The 21,565-nt window shown below is 41.0% G+C and overlaps 1 protein-coding gene across 2 annotated transcripts in view; it reads left to right on the top strand.

Moving 5' to 3' along the window:
• The window catches only part of rspo2 (R-spondin 2), a 61,688-nt gene that overhangs the window by 19,375 nt on the left and 20,748 nt on the right, over window positions 1-21,565 (top strand). Inside the window, exons 3-5 of one of the 2 annotated variants that reach the window (XM_086154636.1) lie at window positions 7,604-7,780; window positions 16,450-16,593; window positions 16,890-17,078. In XM_086154636.1, coding sequence (XP_086010762.1) covers window positions 7,604-7,780; window positions 16,450-16,593; window positions 16,890-17,078 — 510 coding nt within the window. The remainder of the gene's footprint in view (window positions 1-7,603; window positions 7,781-16,449; window positions 16,594-16,889; window positions 17,079-21,565) is intronic. The other variant, XM_086154637.1, reaches the window with a different exon arrangement.

Genomic DNA, 21,565 nt, shown 5'->3' with positions numbered 1-21,565 from the left:
GCAGATATGTCAGACTAGCCCTTTTATAACATTTACTTTATATCGAGGCCCACCGTTGAGCCAAACATAATCTTTTCACCTGCGTGTGACTGGCTCAGTTTGCCGAATCACATCACAGTAAATTACCTCGGGCTTCTGTTTTATTGTGCACCAGAAATTTTAGCTTTAAATTGGCCCCAATTTTCCAGTTGCCTGTTTGAACTATGACTGTCTGTTTTACCAATCGTCGAAATAAACCACCAACCTTTCAAGTAAAGGTTCAAATCCCCACTCTGTCGGCCCCGCCTGGTGGATCTGTGTCACTTTGGCCGAGCTAATAGCAAATGTGTTTGCTCAGTCTAAAGCTGCAAAATCATTATAAGCACCAGGACTGTCCTAAATTATAAACATGTGCTTACAGTATGATCTGGTAAAGTAAACTCGGGAAAAGACGTAGATCCTAGAACCTGACTATTTCCAGCTGGAAAAGAGTCCGAGGCAAGTCCAACATATTTTCTGCTAAATTGGAATAGAAATGTGCCTTCAGCGCGCAGTCCTGATGTACTTCCCTCCAACTCCCATTTTTTTTTTTTTCCACAATTTTTGAGCGAAGTGCAACTTCCAGATCCATGACTGAAAAAGTCATGGTCCTGAAAAGCAGCCGATTCGATGTCATTCTCCCTGCTCGAACCACGCTGAGCCGTTAAGGCGGCTCATGAACCCTGGGTGCGAGGGTTGACACTGTTGCCACTCTTGCCTTTTACAGCAAATCCTACATAGTTGGGCTGTTTGAACACAGATCCAAAAACAGGCTGTTACTTCTTATGGCTTGATTTGCCTCCGGTCTTCTGGTGGCCGCAATGCTTTGCTGTCCCGTCTGTGCCCTTTTCTCTCTGGAGAGAAGCAGCGGCAAGCTTATACCATCATTTAAGAGGAACAAGAGAGGTGGACAATAAACAATAATTGTCTCAGTGCCACGAGGAAAGAGGACAATTTGTTTGTGAACGTGATGTGTTCCACATGAGATCTGCTGACGCTTTATACTCGCTGCTTCTTCGCCGTAAAACATTTTCAATTGGGAAAGATAAAGCGAATAAATCGTTTTCATGTATGACTCGATGATACCACGGGCTGTATGCGCTTTACTGTAAGTTCCTTTTCCGTGCAACAGGCGATATGAATGCTTCTCACATTCTTCGTTATTAGATTTACATACCGAAGGCCCTCGGAGAAATGTTTGAGAACTGTGAGAATAGAGGCATTTGTGCTTTAAATCTCTTGTCCTGTATCTGCTGCCTTTGGAATTCACCACTGCATTATGATAATTAAAAACCTGCTGCAAGTCCACATCAGCTCAGCTGTTATTCTCGGCAAAATTTATTCTAATATTTCACATGTCAACATTTGGCGTGGATGATTTATAAGACCGTGTCAATATAAATTCTGTATATATGCATATATTTATTGTATAATGTATTATGTTTATATAAGTGTTTCTTGTCTGTTGTTTAAACACATGATTTTAAGATACTAGGACGCCTTCAGGGATCTCATGAAGTTTTATTAAAAACATCATAATGGTATGTACATACCATGCTATATTTATAACACGATAACACATTGCATTTTTTTTTTTTTTTTTGAATTATCATAAAATTGTCAATTTGAAACAAGTGGAAACAGTTGAAAAGTATCAGTTTTCAGCAGCCTTAAAATATTTTTTGTGCCAATATTTTAGAGCTGTGAGAACCCACATCAGTAAAACCCTTTGTAATAATGTCTTCTTGTTCTCAGTGTTAAATTCAGGACTCTAAAAGAAACACAAAAATTATGTGCAATTTGCCTTGTTAGGGTTTCGGGTTGCAGAATGTTGGAATGGGTCAATGTGAATGATTTCATGGGTAATGGTAGGTGAGTGGAAGGCAGGAAGCTAGCCGACGTGGGCGGAACCCCATGTATATGTGGAGGATTTTGGCAGGCCAGAGTACAGCCTGTCACGCTTGCTCTGTGCTCATAAAAATGTACCTGAGATGGAGGTTGGGTTTCTGTTGGATCTCACAACAGCCTTAATTGTTCTTGAGTTGCATTCAGATCAAACCTCCCAGCGAGTTCTCCGCTGTCGCATAAACGCGTTGCTTTCCAAACATGTCGTCATTTCTCATGTTGTGAGCTTCACTCTCCTGGGTGACTGAAAGACTTTTTGAAAAAAAAAAAAAAAAAAAAAAAAAAGGATTCTTATCAATGAATATCTGAAAGGCCATTCCGCTTTGTCATCTTGAAATCATCTCAAAAGCATAGAAGTCAGATTGGTATATTTTCTCCTGTAAAATGGTTTTAAAGCACTGATTACTTTTCATGCAGAGGGAAGTAATTCAGCGATAGCCGTTCATTTTGTGCCAGATTTAATTACTTAATTTATCTCTTATGACCCTTCCGACAGATTAATTGTTGGTTACCATTATTCTGCAGCTCCAATTATTCCATCCATCGTCTGCTGCTTATCCTGCACTCGGGGTCGTAGGGGATGCTGGAGCCTATCCCAGCTGTCATCGGACAATGATAATAACAATAATAATAATAATTATTAAATAATAGATTTTAATAATAATAATAGTAATAATAAAATGACGATAACAATAATAATAATTATTATCATTAAATAATATGTTTTGACAACAATCATACTAATTATTATTATTATTATTATTATTATTATTATTATGGCAGTAGTAGTGTTTGTAGTTTTTACTGTCAATTTTATATTCTTTTATTTTCTTCAGGAAGGCTAACAAAACTACATGTCAGGTCACTTTAGAACATTGATTGAACCGACTGAGAAGTGTTAAATCTTTTGTTTCAGCTTGAATATTATGTTCTTTTGATGTTTCGTTAAGTACACTTTCCTTTGTAAATTGAAAAGTGTCATATTTTTCCCTATTTAGCATACAGCAGAATCATCCACAGTCGAGCTGTCACTATGTATTGTGGCCGGGTAAGGAAGAGGATATGTGAGGACTTCTTCATGTGGTTCTTGTACCAGAACAACTGCGTTCTACCAGCCCTTTGCCTTGCAGGCATGACACATTCAGGCACATATTAAGCCTTTGTGTTAAAAGTCCGTGCTGAGGCTTCTTCAGTGATGTTCATATGTACTCTGGCTTTTGTAAATACAATACTTGAGGCTCAGAGGGATATTTAGTTTGAATGTCAGAAGTGGGAACTGCGGATTTGTTTTGTTTCACGTAATATGTATTCTGTGGTTGAAACCATAAACGACACTGGTTTATCACATGCAGGGAGTGGCACTTCAAATGGCATGTGCCCCCTCTCTCCTGTCTCAAGAAACATTTAGGGTATGGTAAAGTCGGTATCCATAATCTCACAATGATCACTTTCTTTGTGGATTTTCTATATATCTGTGTCACTTCAGTTTCACCCTGATTGACAGAAAAAATGCCCAAGAAGAACTAAGGCATTACATGATTTGTGGGAAAAAAGAAGCCGAAGAAGGCCGGCGAGCATGTGTCAAAGAAAAGACTGGCTCTGCTGTTCTAAAACAGGAAAAAAAAAAAGAAAAACAAGAGGAAAAACAAAGACCACATCCAACGTTCAGAACAAACCCCCAGCACACTAAACATACGGCCAAATTAGGTTAAGCTGCCAAGATCTATAGAGACCTGAGAGGCAAAAGCGCACTCAATTTCCTACGATTTTCTCTTCTTTATTGCCACTTAAAATATGGTTATTACATGTTCGAGAGCACTGTTTTCAATTTTCATACCAATAAAGCACAATGAGGTTCAAAATATTATTACAAACTTTCTCCAAATTGACTTTTTAGCCGTTTCATTTCTCGTGTTGCTCTTGCATTTTTCATCTAGACTAAAGAAAAAAAAAAAAAAAAAAAAAAATTGAGTCATATTTAAATGTTTTCTTTTCAAATGGCTGAGACCTGCTGGCAGTTGGCAGACTGATGTAAAGTGCGTTAGACGTTATGCTGATAGTGTAGGACGTGAGTTGGACAGCGCAGCTCCAGACACTGTGAATTGTGGCCTCCTTCCTGACATACCTGTGGCCTGAACCTCCAAACCTTTCCACAGACACACACAAGCTAATCTCCCAAGATCAGCACTCGAGGTTCTCTCCGCCGTATACAGCCTTTCTTTCCCCCCTTTTTTTCCCCAGTCGTATGCTATTTCCAGGATGTGGTATCTGCTGCATTGAAACGGCAGAAAATTATATTATTTTCAATCAGTGTGCATTGTGAGATTAGCAACCGGCAAAACAAATGTTTGACAACAAAAAGAGTGAGTGGAATTTGTGAGCCAGACTGATGAAGAGGCTTTTCAGTGAGTGTAATTTCTCTGCTGATTGACCAGCCAATGATCTAAGATGACCGTAAGCCCAGATTTTATTTTTCTATTATTGCAAGGATAGTATTGTTAGCGCACTGTCGATAGTTATAAGTCTGAAACTGCTCAAAACAGGCTGAAGAAATAAGCTTTCCAGCCTTGCCGTTCTTTAGTTTTGCCAAGTTGGCTTTCCGTTTCTGTCAGTGTTGTGTTCAAGTTTGGCAAGGGCAGAGGGAGTGAATGTGACCAAGTTAATGCGAATGTCAGTTTGCTGTAAACACCTCCAGATTGTATATTTTATAGAAAAATGTGGTTAAGTATTAAGGTTTTAGTCTTACAATATGTAGGCAGTGACATAAAGAAATGAAACATCTTCGGTATGTTGTAGGGATAATGGCTATAAAGTATTTAAACGAATGTATGAGGATGTTTAAAAGCAAGTATTTGCCCTTGGTATTTTAAAACCTATATGCGGAATCGGGACCGACCAAGGGCACGTCTGCCGTTTCAGCCGGCTGTAAATTTGATCAACGGGACCTGCGTCTCCCAAATTGAGCTGAGTGACTCTGAGGATAATATTTTGAAGTGAAAGACAGCTTTTATTTCAATTCTGCCAAGACAGGTTGCCTTGGCGGGATTGAAATGAAAAAAAAAAAAAAAAAAAAATTATATATATATATATATATATATACATATATATAACAGTTAGACAGCTGACTGACAGTTGAACATATATTGCAATTTTCCATCTGAGAATTTGACGCACCCGAACTAGTTATAATTTGGGGTTTTCATTTTACCATCATGTCTTACTGAGGGAGCGTCGACTGGAGATGAACAATCACCAGTCCATGTGATGAATGGGCTTGGAACGCGTGCTCGGGCCCTGCTGTGATCAATGGGGTGTTGCTGTAAACCTCATCCCTAAAGACCATCAGAGACACATTCTGATTAGCACTTAATCTTACCTCCATCTACTCTGGCTGCAGGAGAACGAGCATATTGTGGCGGAGCCAGCATACCTCTGTGAAGACCATCCCCCTGCGCTCCAGGAAAAGAAATAAAAAAAAAATAAATTAAAAAAAAAAAAAAAAAAAATGATGAGACTTAGGCAGCCACTGACATCTACTGACTGATTTTCACATGATTACAAACTGATGCTTGCGCTGGGCCCACTTAGCACTCATTTTCGTCTGGATGAATCTGTTCAGAGAAATCTAATATGCTGATCCACAGCCAGTAAAGCAGCCTCTCTCTGCTCTGTCTCTCCGGGTTTGTCCGGTTTGCTGCGCGGTGTTTTATTAAACGTTGTGGTAGGTCGTTCACTCAGAGCGGAGCTGTTACACGGTCCGTGCTCGTGATATTTAAAACTTGGCCGATGTCAATTGAAGTGTCTCTCATATGGAGATATTGGATTCACCCAAGGACATTTTTCTGTAACCGGGACGCTAAAGGAGTTTACATTGAAAGTCACATTTTATGGAGTGGACTGTCTTTTTACTGGCTCCTTTGTCTTCTGCAGGGAACTCGAGCTGAGACTACAGATACTGCGGGTTCGGGGGCTTTCAACGGCTGTCTTGCAATTGTTCAGGAGGCCAGCTCCACCAGAATTAATGCAATATTCATATTCATAACCAATCAGCATCTCAACGCTGAGAGGGGAACCAGAGTTTGCATGAATGACAATTTGCTGAATTGGACATATTTACTATAATTTAGAGAATATTCTGCTAATTTATCTATTATGGCGGTTTTTCGATTTATACTCACACTTGGGTTGTATTTAGCTGGTCAGCCCTCCCACAGTTGTGTCTCTCGCCCCAGCCTCGCCATCATTTGAAGCTGAGGTCGTCCACAGTTGAATAATGACCCAAATATCTAAAATTATTCCACTTTTCTTTTGCAACTACAGAATAAACAGACATTTGAACCACCATGTCAGAAGCATGTTCCAATACCGCCGCTGCAAAAACTAACATCACAACCGACCTCACACTTAAGCCCATTCTCTTAGGCTGACTCGGATCAGCTGAGTTCAAGTATCGCCAGCGAAAGTGTGCTATACATTTTTCTGCAAATGGGCTCAATAGGAAGACAGTGCCAGGAAAAACTAAATCTGTTGATTATGTGAAAATGCTCCGTCCTTCTCATCTGTCCTTGGTCAGTTTAAGCTACCCGCCAAAAGTCATCTGATTGTTTGTGTATTGAAAGGTCACGTATAAAAGCCCTAAAGACACCGAAACAGCACAATTTCAATGATGGTAGCGTCTTTCTGCGATGGCGCCAGTTCCTAGCGGTCTTCCAGGGATCGGTTTTTAAAACTCTTCATTCCAGCAATCATTTTTGCTTCACATGCAGTTAAACACAAAAAAATATTATCCACGATCGCCGACCTGACCCCCACTCCTCCAAACCATCTGAAACAAAACAGTAAATCAAACAAATGAAAAAACAAACCGTAAGTGGAGCGCGCACAAAAAAATGTCAATATATTTTAACTATTGATTTTTTTAATACTATTTTCCAGGAAAGCGATGTGATTTGTGTCGGGGTCAGGAAGCCGTGATTCGTCCACACCTGTTCCTGGCCTCCATTTTAGTCTTGATTGTGTCCACCTGTTTCCATCTAAGTGTGCATATAAACGTTGTCTGCATTTCCCTTCATCAGGTTCCTATCCCTTCACTCCTCGAATTATTGTTCTCATGAACGTTGCCAGTACGTCTTATTTCCTATCCGCTTTCAAGTTTTGTCCCTTCCCTCTCCCTCAATAAGAGACCTTTTTCCCCACTTTGTTAAAAAAATTGTTGATTTTTGTTATTCTGACCCTGAGTGGTTTGTATGGGTTTCGTCCCTCCTTCTGATCTTAACATGAAAGCGGCCGTTTGCGAAGGCTGAGAATTGGAAAATAATGTTCCACAACAATGACTGAAAAAAAATAACTCAAGACAAACAAGCTGGAAGTTAGAAGCACAATATTTGAATAAAATACTACACCGGGAAACAGTTTGGATGATAATCAAAACACATACGATAATTAATGCTGCGGTTTTCAGATTTATTATATTTAAATACTGAATTTACACAAGCACTATTTTGCTGAGGCCCCTCGACGACAGTCGTTGAACCTCAAGGGGAGCATTTTATGAGCTTTGAGGAATACAAAGTATATTTATGCTCAGAGCAATAACTACAGGATACGTTTTCTCCAATGTGCTTTCTGTTATTTCTGTCCCTCTAATCACCTTTCCGATTTTTGCTCTTTGTATTCTCAGCTAACCCCATCTGTAAAGGCTGCTCGGTATGCTCCAGAGACAACGGCTGTGTAAACTGCCAGCCAAAACTCTTTCTCTTCTTGAGGAGAGAGAGGATGAGGCAGTATGGGGAGTGTCTTCATGACTGCCCAGCTGGATACTACGGCATGCGCAGCCCTGAACTCAACATGTGCTCCAGTAAGTTCTCCTCGACTCTTCCGATTTGTCTTCGCCAGCTCGTACACCTGACCCCCCCCCCCCCCCCCCGGTATTGTTGTTCATCATCGGTTATCACACACACACGCACGTCTCAATCAAAGAGTTCATCTGTTCACATGTGTGTTTGTGGTGCATGGTTAGAGCCCTGTTTACCTTGGGACTTATTCCTCTGGCTTCACCTGCATGACACCCATAGAATCCAATGTATTTTTTGAAGGCATTTAATATACATTAAAATACAATCAGAGCGCACTTGAGTTTCATCGATTCAATTCCATCACGGCTTCTATTGTACCATTGAGAGTAACATGCAAAATAGTAGCTGTGCCATTTAACATCATTTTAACTACAAAGATGATTGTATATTTGCATTAAGGCATGAAACTAAACGTCTTTTGGCAAATGTTTGCAGGGTCTTGAGGATTGAGATTTTCACTAGACAGTGTAATTTATTGGCAGACAAAGTCATTTTGACTTTGAACACGCAGCCAGTTTCAGCCGAAACGTCCAGCTTCTCTACAACTGTATTTTGACCAAAGCTTGATAAGAAATAACAGAAAGTCTTAAGAACAGAAAACAAAGCATTAACTCTTAAGATTGATAATGTTTTGAATAGTGTTCTCTAATGAGAAAATGAATGTAAGCTCACATTTTTTATTGTTCCACAGATAAAACCACATTAAATATCCTGCAAATAGTTGTCTCAGTGCAGGCACATAGTGCTCTGTCAGACGGCAGTAAATTTAGTTAATAGTTTTTTTTTTTTTTTTTTTTGTCTTTCTCTATTTTTTTTCTACCTACTGTTTTGTGGAAAACACTGTTTTGGTTTCATAACTTAAAACAGACCACACCTTTTCGGCCTCACATGCTGAATTACATTTTACTATAATAACAAGAAAACCCCAACAATAATATTGAAATTTTAAAATGTTCTTGTTATTCCTGTCAAAGAATAATTTTAAAATCCAATTAATGAAATGTCTCTCTCACCTCCTCGTATAGCACTGCGATCTCATAACCTTATTTTAACATGGAATATGCACTGGAACAGCAAGTGAGCAAGAGACTTTATAGGTTTACACAGAGCCTGAGGTGTTGGCTGAGTGTTTCATATGAAAAAGAGAGGAACTGAACCCATTCGGTTCCCCGAGCCAAACTCCTGACAGACCCAGAGGAGGGTGTCCAGACCTTAAGGCCCAATAATATGAACATGCAGAAACCACAGGAAGAGAAAAGTAGTGTACAGTCTGCTCACCCAATCACTGCTGACGTGGATTGCAATACATCTGCTGTCCCCATGTGATTATGAAAATTAAAATCATTTTGAAGTTTCACCAGCCAACCAAGCTGGCTAGTTGGTTACTTCAGATGACAGAGGTTTTGGGAACTGGAATTTGAATCCCCCCAAATCTTACATTATGGTGCCACATGTTTTCCAACCAGTTTAATCTTTGACCATAAGTAATGTGCGCTAACATAGGAATTAGTGATTCATTAAATGTTTGAAACTTTATTTAAATGTATCGATAAAATGGGGTGCACTGTTGGATTAATGTGTTTTAATATCTTTTTGGAGAAAACAAGTTATTAGATATCTATAAATAAATTACTGCGCTCTGTCTGATCATATGCAGCTGCAAACACATGTTTGTCAAATATATATACATTTATAGCGCGCTTTCCATTAAAGAGTAGAACACTAATGGAAAAAAAGATCACACTATTATTCATTCTGCCTACCCTATAATGACGGATACAATGGGGCTGAAGGCTTTCAATTAACCTCCTGCATGTTTTTGGACTGTGGGAGGAAATCAGAGGAAACCCACGCAGACCTGGGCAGAATATGCAAACTCCACACAGAAAGGCCCCCTGTTGGGATCAAACCAGGGACCTTCTTGCTGTGAGACGGAAGCGCCAACCACTGTGCAACTGAAAAAAAAAAAAAAAAAGGAACACAATAAAAACTCAACATTACTCAGAATTCATTTGTAGTGGCAAACAAATGGGTCTTGAGCTTTGCTTCAAAGACATTAACGCCGCAGGTTGATTCATTAAAATAAAAGGCCCTCTCGCTGACAGTCTTTTTTTGGACCTTGGGGACACAGAGTTAGAACCCAAGGAACCCAGGGTACGACAGATCCTCTCTCCAAATACCTGACCGAATGTGAAACTTCCCTTGGCGTCACATGCAGATGCATTAGACACCCTTTTTTTGTCATTTTTTGACAAACCAGGAGCTTCATTTTTAGATGCACCTGGAGAAGCGTCTGCTTTCAGGTACGGCGTCGGTGGAAGAATGCGATTTCTCATTTACAACAAAAATATGTGGAAAATACAAAGTCCGCTTTTGTTTAGGTTAGGTTTAGAAAGAGATACCGATGTTGATGAAGGCATGCTGCTCTAGGTTCATCAGAAAATTATAAAAAAGGGGTGTCTAATGCATCGGTGCGTGACACTAACAGATGTTTCACATTTCGTCGGGAGGTTGACGCTTGGGAAGTGAGGCTTGGTTCCAATATATGTCCAAGCACATGATTTCACCAAGTCGGATAAGATGGTGCAATTGACAATTTTCTAGGTGAGGATCAACACCTTAAAGTCTGCTGTCACCCGAACAGGAAGCCAGCAGAGCAAGGAGTAATGTATTACATATATATATATATATATATATATATATATATATCTATCAGAGTAATATATTTAAATTGACTTGCTCTTGTCAGGACACACGCTGCCGCGTACAACAAAGATTCTTAAAGGCCCCTCTGTCATTTCATCGTATTGTCAAAACTCTAAGAAGAGAGTAACATCTTATTCTTACTTTAAGCCCGCTGAATGCTGTATTCCCCTGCCGGTTGTACTTTGACTGTAACTCGTCCTGATGTGCGGCCAGTTAATCTGAATCTGTCTTTATAAAAGCTGCACATAGAGCAACATCTTGTATTGTCACATAGCATCAGATGTCAGAGTTAGAATTACTTTGATGTGAATACAGCTTTCGTCATGGCTCTCTAATCCATTTCTCTATTTGACCCTCATTTTCGGCTGTTCTCTCTGTCATTTTCAATGCAAACTTCACGACTGACCCCCGTTAAGAGAAATGTTTTTCGGATGGAAGCTCATGATCAGCTCCTCGGTATCCGAGGTAAAGTTAAAGCGAGGTAAACTGTTGTCCAGTGACGCAGCAATGGCTGCTGTGCGCTCCTGGTTTCCGAGGAGTCCTGGAACATGGCATTACATCTCTGTTATCATGAGCTTTTCAAACACAGGCTCTGAAATCACTTAAGGAGCAGCTGCTTATTATTACACTAGAGTTTGTCTGTGTGATCTTATCTCATTGAAGAATTTTTTTGTGGACAGCCTTGGTAAAGTAAAACAAGAACTAGACAAGTAAGAGACTTACATACCCATTCGCTTACCATTTGAAAGTTTGTCTTCAGGTTTTCTGTAAGGGACTAAAAAGAGACAGCTGTAGGTTAAAGAAGAAATTAACAATTGATTTTACCGCAAGGATTTGATCTGAGTGACCCCTAGAAAAATCCGCAAATCTATGTTAAACTGGTGTGAAGTTTACATGAAATGTGTGGATGCATTTCTTTATATTTCTGTGTTTGTTAATAAATTTTATGAAATAAATAAATAGAGCAACAATTTAGCTGGCCAACATCATTTGGGCTTAGGGGAAAAAAAAACAAAAAAAAGTTTTGTAGTAGACTGTTGCTTATCAGCAGAAATGCACAAGTCATGTTTGATATTCCCGTTGCAAACATGTTTGCATTATTCCAGCTCTTTTGACTTACCATAATAACTACACATTTTTTCTGAACAAACTATTTTACTTGATTATTTTTAATGTCAAGATTTTTTGGTTTAAGGATTTGTCTCTACATTTCAGAGAAAAAAATACGCATGCACAAAAAGAAAAAGCCGTAACCGGTTCCCCCCCCAAAAAACAATGCTACATATTTTCTGCAACATATAAATATTAATCTATTTTTTTTGCTTAGGTTCAAATAAAATCCAGGACAAGGCAACCACGGTGTGAACTGCCATCATTGAGATGTTTGGTCCAACTTGTTTCATAGTAAATTCTTTATGTTCATTATGTTTCTGGAGCTTTCGGTTGCTAAAACCGTGTTTAGGAGGAAATGGATGGATTTATAAGAGCCATAAACCATATGTAGCAACTCTAGCGGGGTCCACAAGGTTTCTTATCAGCTGCCCAAAAGAGGCCCCACACCAGTGTCTGTGGGTGTCAACCCACTGCTCCACTGGGATGATTTGTAGCAATGGTCAAACAGTGGGCTCCTTTTTGCAGCCAAATTTGTGTGAATGTGGTGCAGTCATGCTGTTGCCTCACATTTCATAATATGTTGGTTTTAACATACAGCACATTCCTACGCCAAGATATTTTCTGACATTTTGCATCACAGGCGAGCTGTCTGGCTAGAAGAACTATGAGCTGAGTGGCGACTATCGGAGCAGTCTTTTAAGGGGAGAACGTTTCGGAAAAGTCAAAGTGGGAGCAAGGCTGCGCTCTAAACTCTCTCCGTGGAGGTGTATTAGAGGCCCCCAACTGCTATACACACATTCACATAGTGGCTCCACCAATCTAATAATTCTTACCCCCCCTGTGTATTTAGAAAACAGCTCAGCTGAATTCACTGCCAACCAGCATCCAGTCTGATCAAGGCCAGGGATTGCCAATATCCTGGAAACATGGTTTGAATATCACAGCTCCTTCTGTGCCAACATAACGTCCCGCTAGAGACTATTTTGTCAGAGGGATTTTTCTGAGATTGCCGTTTGTGATATGTTTACTTCGTTTCTGATAGCGGGGAGATCGGGAAGAGAATCGGAATTTTCTTGCAGTGTTGCACCACGGGTTTCAGTCAAACGGGTACCAAGGCTGTTTAAAAGAGCTGTCATGGATTTTGCAACATTCACTTGATAGTACTGGCAGCTTTCAATCTCATGTTTCTCATTCAAGTTCTCACTTTCTAGTTCTAATTCTGAGCTTGCGGGTATTTCCACTGAGCAGACAAACCAAGAAAAAGACCAGTTGCTTTTGGCCTTTCAGCTTTACCAAGGGACATTTAATCATCACAGCTTTACTAACCGCAATTTCAGATTTGCCAGACAACACAATGCACCAACCAAGGCAAGCCCATCTCCCAGGACATAACAACTAGACACAGGGTTGGATTGGTTATTTTCTTAAAAAAGTGTAATTGTGCATACTATTGTGTGACTAAAGGCTATGTGTGCTTGACCACTGTCTGAACCTCAATGCTGTTTGTGTGTATGCTAGAGCTGGCTGAGCAGACACAGGAGCTGATCCCGGTATATCATAATATGTGTATCTTGGAGTAAAGACGCAAGCAGAACCACCGACGAGCCTGCCATCTCCGTGCTCTCTTTGGGAGGTGCTGATTGACAGGAACACCACCTTCCTTTCACCTAGATCTGCAGCGGCATGCATGGGAGCACCCATGTGGAAAAAAAACTGCATGGAAAGAGTTGAGGAGAACATGGCAGCTCTGGCCTTTGCCATGAACTCTTGCCATCCACAGCTCCATATGACATGGCTGAGTGGCAGCGAGCAAGCCAAAGCTTCCATGTCAGCCAAACCTCAGGCGTAGAGAGTAGGTCAGAGCTGTACGACTCAGCTTGGAGTCAACGGATGGAAAAATAGGACTTGTTTTCCCCTTCGTGCTGCCAGTTCTTTTACGACACGGACACTCCTGCTGTGCAACATCAGGTCTGGTTAGTTTTCTGGAGGACGCTGAGATGAGTGGTCTAACAAACCATATCCAGCTCAGATAACATACCAGATCCAATTTGGAACACGAGAGTTTATTTAGTTTTCACAAAATAATTGAGCACCCTGTCTTTGGGAAGTATATATTCATATAATTAAATGGGGCGATTGAAATTATACTTTCTGATACTGTGGAGGCACAGCATTTCACCAACGCCGACGTCGTGTTGGAGCGTGGATGATCTTCGGTAATTCAGAGAATAGGCTCTGCTAATGACGCGAACGATCATATTCGGTAAAAACGTCTCATCTCGAAATACGCTCGAAATGCATCGTGCCATTAATTCACGTGTAAAACGAAGAATCGTTCAGATCCGACAGCTTTTCTCCAAAGTAGCTTAATTAGCAGCTTTTAAAATTCCTCTCTAAGCTGATACATTAGGTGTTTCTTCCTGCCTTCACAATATAACTCATTGCAGAACCAGACCAGGAGATAATGATGATAATACGTTTAAGTCTCTAACACCAGGCCTTCAGTGGGATCTGATGACCTCATTATTTCTCATTAGTTTCCCTGAGGCACCTAGATGAAGCCTTTAAAGGTGGTCCAGAGGTTAATCCTGCAAGGAGAATGAACTCGCTCCCCTGTATCCTTCCTCGGACCTGTTGAACAAGCTGTCTGACTTCTGACTTGGCCGGCTGACAGACTAGTGGCCAGTGTGGGAGCTTCCCCACTGTCACAGATACCCCACGGTGTCCTAGATAGCCTTTTGGTGATAAGTGGACAGAGGGATGAATGTCTATCATAGGGATCCCTTCTCTATCTGTTCCTGTCTCTGATGACTGTTGACTCTCAAGCTTTTCCTCCCTGCATTCTAACTCCCGGGAGACACACTGACTTGTCATCCATCTGATAGGATGGCATCATGACTTATCTTCTATTTAGAAAATGAGCTTTCCCTGCATGTTTTTGGCTGACTTCAACGAAACATAGAAGCATATATGATTTTTCAAATTATATATTTTCCTCATATACCGCAAGTATTTACTATATCTCTCGTTGGTGTCACTTTTTGTTACTGTAGAAACTGTGGATTACACAACAAGAAGGGTGCGTGGGATTGCTGCCAGATGTTCACCCGCCAACTCTTTTTTTTTTTTTTTTTGCTTGAAAACTCAAAGTCTCTCAGGTGATGACAGGGCTGGGAGGTGTGAAGAGTAAAAGACAGCATTTTGCTTCGCTTTGTGGTTTATTAGTTTGTTCCCCGTATTGGCTTTACCTTTTTTATCATACCCGATTTAGTTTCAGACAGAAGTGAGGAAAAGTAAGATGGTTTTGAAACGATGAATTCGCAAATTTGATTTTCATTACCTTTACAAAATTCAAGCATCGTACAATCCGTTTTTCCATGCCACGCTTATGTTGACACTTAGGATGCAATGTAATAAATGGTCAGGAACATAACCAGATAACTGAAATATATCAAATGGTGTAATTGATAATAATATGAGAAAATAGGAATTGAATGGGCGAGGTGAGTATATTATATCAGTTTGTGGTGAACAACTCGGTTGCAGAGTTGGTTTTAACTTTTGCCATATCTGATTGGTATGTGTATGTTTGTGCACACGTTTGTGTGTGCGTGTGTGTGTTTGTATGTGTGTCCATGGTTTGTTTAGACTGGTCGAGAAGCGTGAGACCAGAGTGAGTGGGCAGAGGCCATACTTTAGGGTTCAAAGTAAAGCGGGGAGGGACCCCCTTGTTTTCGAGGAATGTCGAGGAGGAGGCCTGATGGTTAGCTGGAGATGGTGTAATTAAGGGGTGTGATTGTGAGAACCTTCCCTTCCCTGGGCCCTGCAAGGGTCATAGATAAAAGAGCAGCCCCCAGCCTCCACCAGTCTCACATATGGAAAATCACAGAAATGCACATTCGGGCCTCGAGAAACAAACACGCTAATTCATGGTTATGTCAGTGTCAAAGTCAGAGGACCAGATGACACCCTACCTGAGAAGCCTCTCGCGAGCAGAGAGACAGTGGCATCAGGTTAAAGGCTGCGGCTCCCGATTACTGGAAGCCTATCGGGCTGTTGCACAATGTAGGGATTCTGAGGAGTGTCATAAATTAGAACACTGTTGGAGGCTCCTTCTAATCATGTGAGCCTGTGTATCACCCTGATGGTGTGGTCGGTGTAATTTGGCCCTGCCTGAGGTGCTATTTGCAGAGCAAGAGTTCGAAGACACATTGATGTGGACGTCTTTGCAAGTGCGGCGCTGTGTGTCATGTGCAGCGGCAGGGTGTGGTGTGAGTGGATAAGTGTGCTGTTGCGTTATATCGTAGCCAAAACTTAAAGGATTCATACAGCTGGCCAACTCAATGGTCATGAGCCACCATTCACACTTTAATGAAAACCCGATTTCAGTTATGGAAAGAGACACACGTTTGAGCAGCGTGGAGTGACACAACAGCGTATTAGAGACACAATTCAAAGCCCTAATGGGATGTATTCTTCCGTTGCAGTGCTGTATTAGTTAAAAACATGTGAGCGTGTGTGTTTGTATCCAGGCCCTTGGGTTTCACCGAAATGTCTTGAAAGAGGTCATCATAACGAATTTCCCCACCGTCTCCCCCTTTTTGCCTTTTAAGAACAAGAGCAGGAAGTTAGAAATCTTAGGCAAAACAAGTTTTCTGAGATACACTTGAGGCCTGGAGAAAAATGATTCATATGGCATTGGCAGCTTTTTTTTTTTTTTTTTTTTTTTGCGGCATAGACGATATAATCCTTTCAAGGACCCCCCTTCCCAAACCCCATAGCGCTCTATCAACTCCAGATGAGAGGGCTCTACAGACCATGATCTCTCCTCTTTCTCCTCTTCTTTCTCCAGGGTGCAGGATAGAGAACTGCGAGTCCTGCTTCAGTAAAGATTTCTGCACAAAGTGCAAGTCAGGTTTCTACCTGCACAAAGGACGCTGCTTTGATAAGTGTCCCGAGGGCTTTGCCCCGCTCGACGACACCATGGAGTGCGGAGGTACGTGAAATAACACAGGGAGGAAAACAAATTCAAAATTTGGGAATCCAAACAGTAAACCTTTACTCTGTTTCTTTCTGTGCTAACAGAATTGTGTAACACTTCAGTTGGCTTGCTTCTATGGAATAAAAAGAAAAAGCATTTCAGTTTCGACCACACACAAAGAGATTATAGCATTCTAGTAAAGCTCCACTACCCAGTCTTAAATCTTGACCTGGGGTCTTTGAGTTTCATCTAAATGGCACTCCGCTATGGTCTGACTGCACATCCTTTTTTTTTTTTCGGTGTCTCTGCAGAGGGCTGTGAGGTGGGGCAGTGGAGTGAATGGGGAGCCTGTACCAGGAGAAACAAAACCTGTGGCTATAAGTGGGGTCTGGAGACCCGGACGCGGCACATTGTAAAAAAGCCACCCAAGGACACGATACCCTGTCCCACCATTGCTGAGTCCAGGATGTGCAAAATGGCAATGAGGCACTGCAGGAGAGGTAAGGATGTTCCAGCCATATATATGGGGGTGTGTGTGTGTGTGAGACAGTTTGTCAGTCAGTTGTGACTCCATGCACGTTCACTTTAACGTTTACACCGCCCGGGTGAATATTAAAGAAAAACAGTCCACTTATCCCATAGGAGTACTCCCGCTTTTACAGTTCCACCTGTCTCCCGTAGCCCACTCGGCCTTGTTTTTTTTCATCGTCTGTGTTTTTGAGGTGCGCCGTGGTGTTTCTGTGCATGAAATATCAGTATTTTTCCACGGCGGCCTTGTTCGAGGCGGTTCTTTTTCTGAGGTATATTTTTCCCCCCATCTCCCTTAAAGTATGATCTGCAGGTTTCCTAAATGGCCATCTCTGTTTCCTCCCGTCAGTTTGAGAGATATTTGCGGCACACGCAGTATGTGTGTCAGACCGTTAAATGAGAAGTCAAATCTGGAATTTCTCTGTGTGTGAATACAGTTAAAGGAAATTTTTTTTTTTTTTTTTTTCAAAAGTAAACCATTCAACCAAACACACTATTTAGGTGATGGCCTTAGTTTGCAGTGCTTTTAAAATAAATGGCCTCTGCCTTAGTGTACTTTTACCTCTTTCATAAAGTTTGGATTAGGGTTGGCCAAATGTAAATATTTAATTCACTATATAAGAAGGCAATTACAGTGGTGGCTATCATTTAAGCTGTCAAAAAAGAAAACATTGTTCAACAGAGAAAAATATTTCCACCATGCTGAATGGGAGGATGATATACTACTGAGGTGTTGAAAGAGTTAATAAACTTGAAATAAACCCTGTCGGTTTCTCATATTTCAACACTACCAAGGCAGTCACTGCTGTCGGGGTTGGAAATTGTGATTCCATGGCACATTTAGTTCCTAAAGCTTGTCCTCCTTGTCAGGGAAGCGCTCCCCAACCCCCACACACCTCTTCGGGCCTCCTCCCTTTTCCTTTTCTGTTTGACCTTTTCGGGGGACTTTCTGACCTTCTTTAATTAAAATCTGCTATTGTCTGCAAGGTTTCTTTTTCACTTGCGTAAAGTTACTGATGAAAATGATTTTTAAAGTCTTAAAGCAGAACCAACATCCTCTCTCAATCTCACTTAAAGCTATTCTTCCCCAGTGATATTGTTCATCTTTTACATTTTTTTTTTTTGGTAAGAGATTTCATTCTCATCTGCGGAGTTTTAAATCTGTTTCAAAGTGCAGCTGCAACTTTCACACTCCATTCTCATGCGAAACGTTTTTACAAAGGTACATTTCAGACATAAAATCATCAGTCATGAGCAGTTAATTGCCAACCACTTAACCACCGGTGAGAAATTCCCCACTTAGCTAAAGCTGGTGCAACACTTTTTTTTTTTTTTTTTTTTTTTTAAGAATAAATACAAAGCTGAGGAGGATTGAGAAAGCAAAAAAGGCCAAAAGAAACACTTCACAGTTCCAGGAACCTTGCCGCTCTTGCCACTGTAAAATTATCACTTCCTGCAAGTGCTGGTAAAGCTTAGACCAAAGGGAAGCAGAGGCCAACACTCCAATCAGGTTATCAACAGCCGGCCAGAGGCTGTAAGAGCAGCTCAAGAGGTAAACATGAAACAGTTTGCAAGGGACGATGGACAAACTCGGCGTGTTTAGCTGACAGCTTTGCACGATGTAGGTTTAATATTAAAAATGAATATTGCATCAGCTCCCCTTTCCCGGACAAATCTAGGGTTATATAACTCACGCACCCACTGATACTGGGAATTAAATAGAGACGTGAAATAAGAAAAAACAGAATAGGTTGGTATGTAATGTTTACGCTTATCCGGTCAGGCCTGCTTGGATTTGTGTATTTACAGTATATTTCCCCTGGATGTCACAGGCAGAGCCCCGTCGTCGAGCTTAGCCAAGACACATAAGGACAATCCGAACGATTTGAGTTCTTCCCCTCAGTGTCAGGAAAGATCTAATCCTTCTGTGTGAAACAATACACAAGCACTGGAACTGAAGCCCAGATGATGTCAAAAGTCTAAGCACTTTCACACCAAACATGATGTATCGTGTAAACCAGGTCTTCTTTGCTCCTTATAAGTTACAGATCTCTTTAAACAATGTTTATCATTTGCTCTGCTGTGATTCATTTGGTGTTCTCAGCCAGCTTTGTCAAAACAGCAGCGTCCTAATAATACACTTTGTTCCCTTAAAACGCCTTTGGTAGCGGAAATGAAAATATCTGGTGGCATTATCACATGTTTTTATTATTAACATATTTTTTTCTTTACTAACTGCCAAGCTACATTTTATTTTAACTTCAGCTTTGGCAAAAACAGATTTGACTGAATTGATGTGCCTGGTTGGACTTGTTTTAAGAGATATCTCCTGAGGGTATTATAAAGCTCCACCTCTGTGGCAAATTAAGACCATTTTAGTGGGTAAATATTAACTTGAACATTTTATTCTCAGTATCCTAACGCATTCCGGAAAGTTAAAACCTGTTCATTAGAGCTTTTTGACGATGACATTTAACAAATGAAAATGTGTGTGTGTAAAAGCATTACCTCTAAAAACATAAACTGATTATAACACTGCGGGAAATTTCTAACAATGGGGCCAGTCACTCTTTTTAGGCTTAATACTTAAGTTCCATGTCACACTTAGTTGGAAAATGTCCCAGACCATCTCTTGAGGAATCAGGAAGTCTGAAATAGTGTCTGCGTGGTCGGTGTGTGTGCCAGACGTTTGCACCCCCCCTCCCCCTTTAAGATAGTAAATGCTTTCAATCCTCTGGATCCCTGGAGAGCTCATCCAAAAAGGCTATAAACAATAAAGAGACTTTATTAATAGCTGGTCTGGTGCTATCAGCATAGACATAGAATCGGCTTCGCTCTCTTTCGTATACAGTGATGAAAGGGGAGGAGAGGAAAGGTGAGAATGATAACACACAAGGATCTGGCTGTGGCTGTCATTTAGAAATTCTCTGGATGTATTTTCTGACCCGTCCACAACAGTTTCACCGGTTTGCAAACATTAGCATGTGTCAATTTCACTGATCTTCTTTGCCCATCGATCGATCTTTGTCGTTTCTTCTCACTCGCCCACCCACTCTACTACGATCAGCAAACCACTGATTCTACTATTTACATTAGATGCTGCATAAACAATGTGAAATGTTAAACCTCTCAAAAGTTCCATGCTAATCCATGATTTTGGATTTAAGAGGGAGTAAAGTCCAATACAAACATACCACCGGCTAATTTCCGATTTTTTTACGAATCGGCTTTGAGATTCTCAGACATTTCTTGTGCCTTGTTTGCTTGACTTGTAGGCAAAAACAAATTAATTAAAAGGGCATTTGTAGTTTAAGAGGCAGTCAAGCCCAAAGTGAACCCAAACAAGACTTTTTTTTTTTTTTTCCTCCTGTGCAAATTAATTGAGTTTAGTGTTCAAGTAAATTTTTGGGTTGATGATCCTGAGTCCCTGATATGAGAGAAGCAAGCCGGATCAGGATTAGAAAGTCCGAGTATAGTCCAGTCGACAACAGCAAAAACAAAATCTCAATCTATTAATAGTTGTTCATATGTGTGACAAATCTGTCATCAAACAATACTTGTCATTGTACTTCCCCTCCCTCCATCCCATATTTATTGTCTGTCTATGGAGACGGTGCTTTCTCCAAGGGAGTGTGTTGTTGATATGAATTATATGAGATTCAGGAACTTTGAGGACACTCTGGTGAAGGGCGTTATAAAAGTCACCGCGATTGCTAGAGTGCAGCGTCACATTCAGCCTCTTGCGTTTTTCACCCCAAACCCTGTTGCCTCAGTTTCTGATGCAGTAAAAGTCCTGCTGTGAGCTACGAGTGTGAAAAAGGTCAACATGGGTCCGCGTCTGCGCAGAATTTTCCACACGTCGAGGGGAGTTCACGTACCAACGGGGTTCATATTTGTCACCCCTCCTTGACAACCCTTAATCAATGACATTGACACTGGGGAAAGAAAAAAAAAAAAAGGCCTGCATTTCAGGCCATTGGATATACATGGGAGATACTTGTTTATTTACACACAAGCACCTCCAGTCAGGGCAAGGAGCCAAAGGGAATCCAGATTCAACCTGGATGCACCAGAATCTGGGAGGATTTGGTTGACTGCTGGGACACACGCCAGGTTCTGTCTGAAGCTAGTCTGGTTCTGCGGTGAATTCACAGTGCTTTGGACCTCCTGGTCTTCACCGTCTGCGGACCATCTGCTCCGTTAATGCACTGCACAGAGCAATTGTAATTGCTTGAAATCTGTTCTGGAGGAAGCTCAACCACCTTGTCTGTTGTACACATTGCTTAAAACTCCAAACAATTCTGCTCTCTGGCGAACGAGCAAATGCTCAAATGTGCATTTTGCTGACGATTATGGAGCTTGTGCTTATTGTGCCCAGCCGGTTGTTCTAATGAAAGATGCCATTCACATCGGAGCATTTTAGTTTCACTTTCGTCCACAAAATCTGAGGTCCGGGCCA

The sequence above is a fragment of the Fistularia commersonii genome, chromosome 11 (genome assembly GCF_037954325.1).
Source record: "Fistularia commersonii isolate RoL2024-O1a breed Wild chromosome 11, RoL_Fcom_v1.0, whole genome shotgun sequence".
Lineage (NCBI taxonomy): Eukaryota > Metazoa > Chordata > Actinopteri > Syngnathiformes > Fistulariidae > Fistularia > Fistularia commersonii.
The sequence above is the reverse complement of the archived record's forward strand: the minus strand, read 5'-3'. Positions and strand labels throughout refer to the sequence as shown.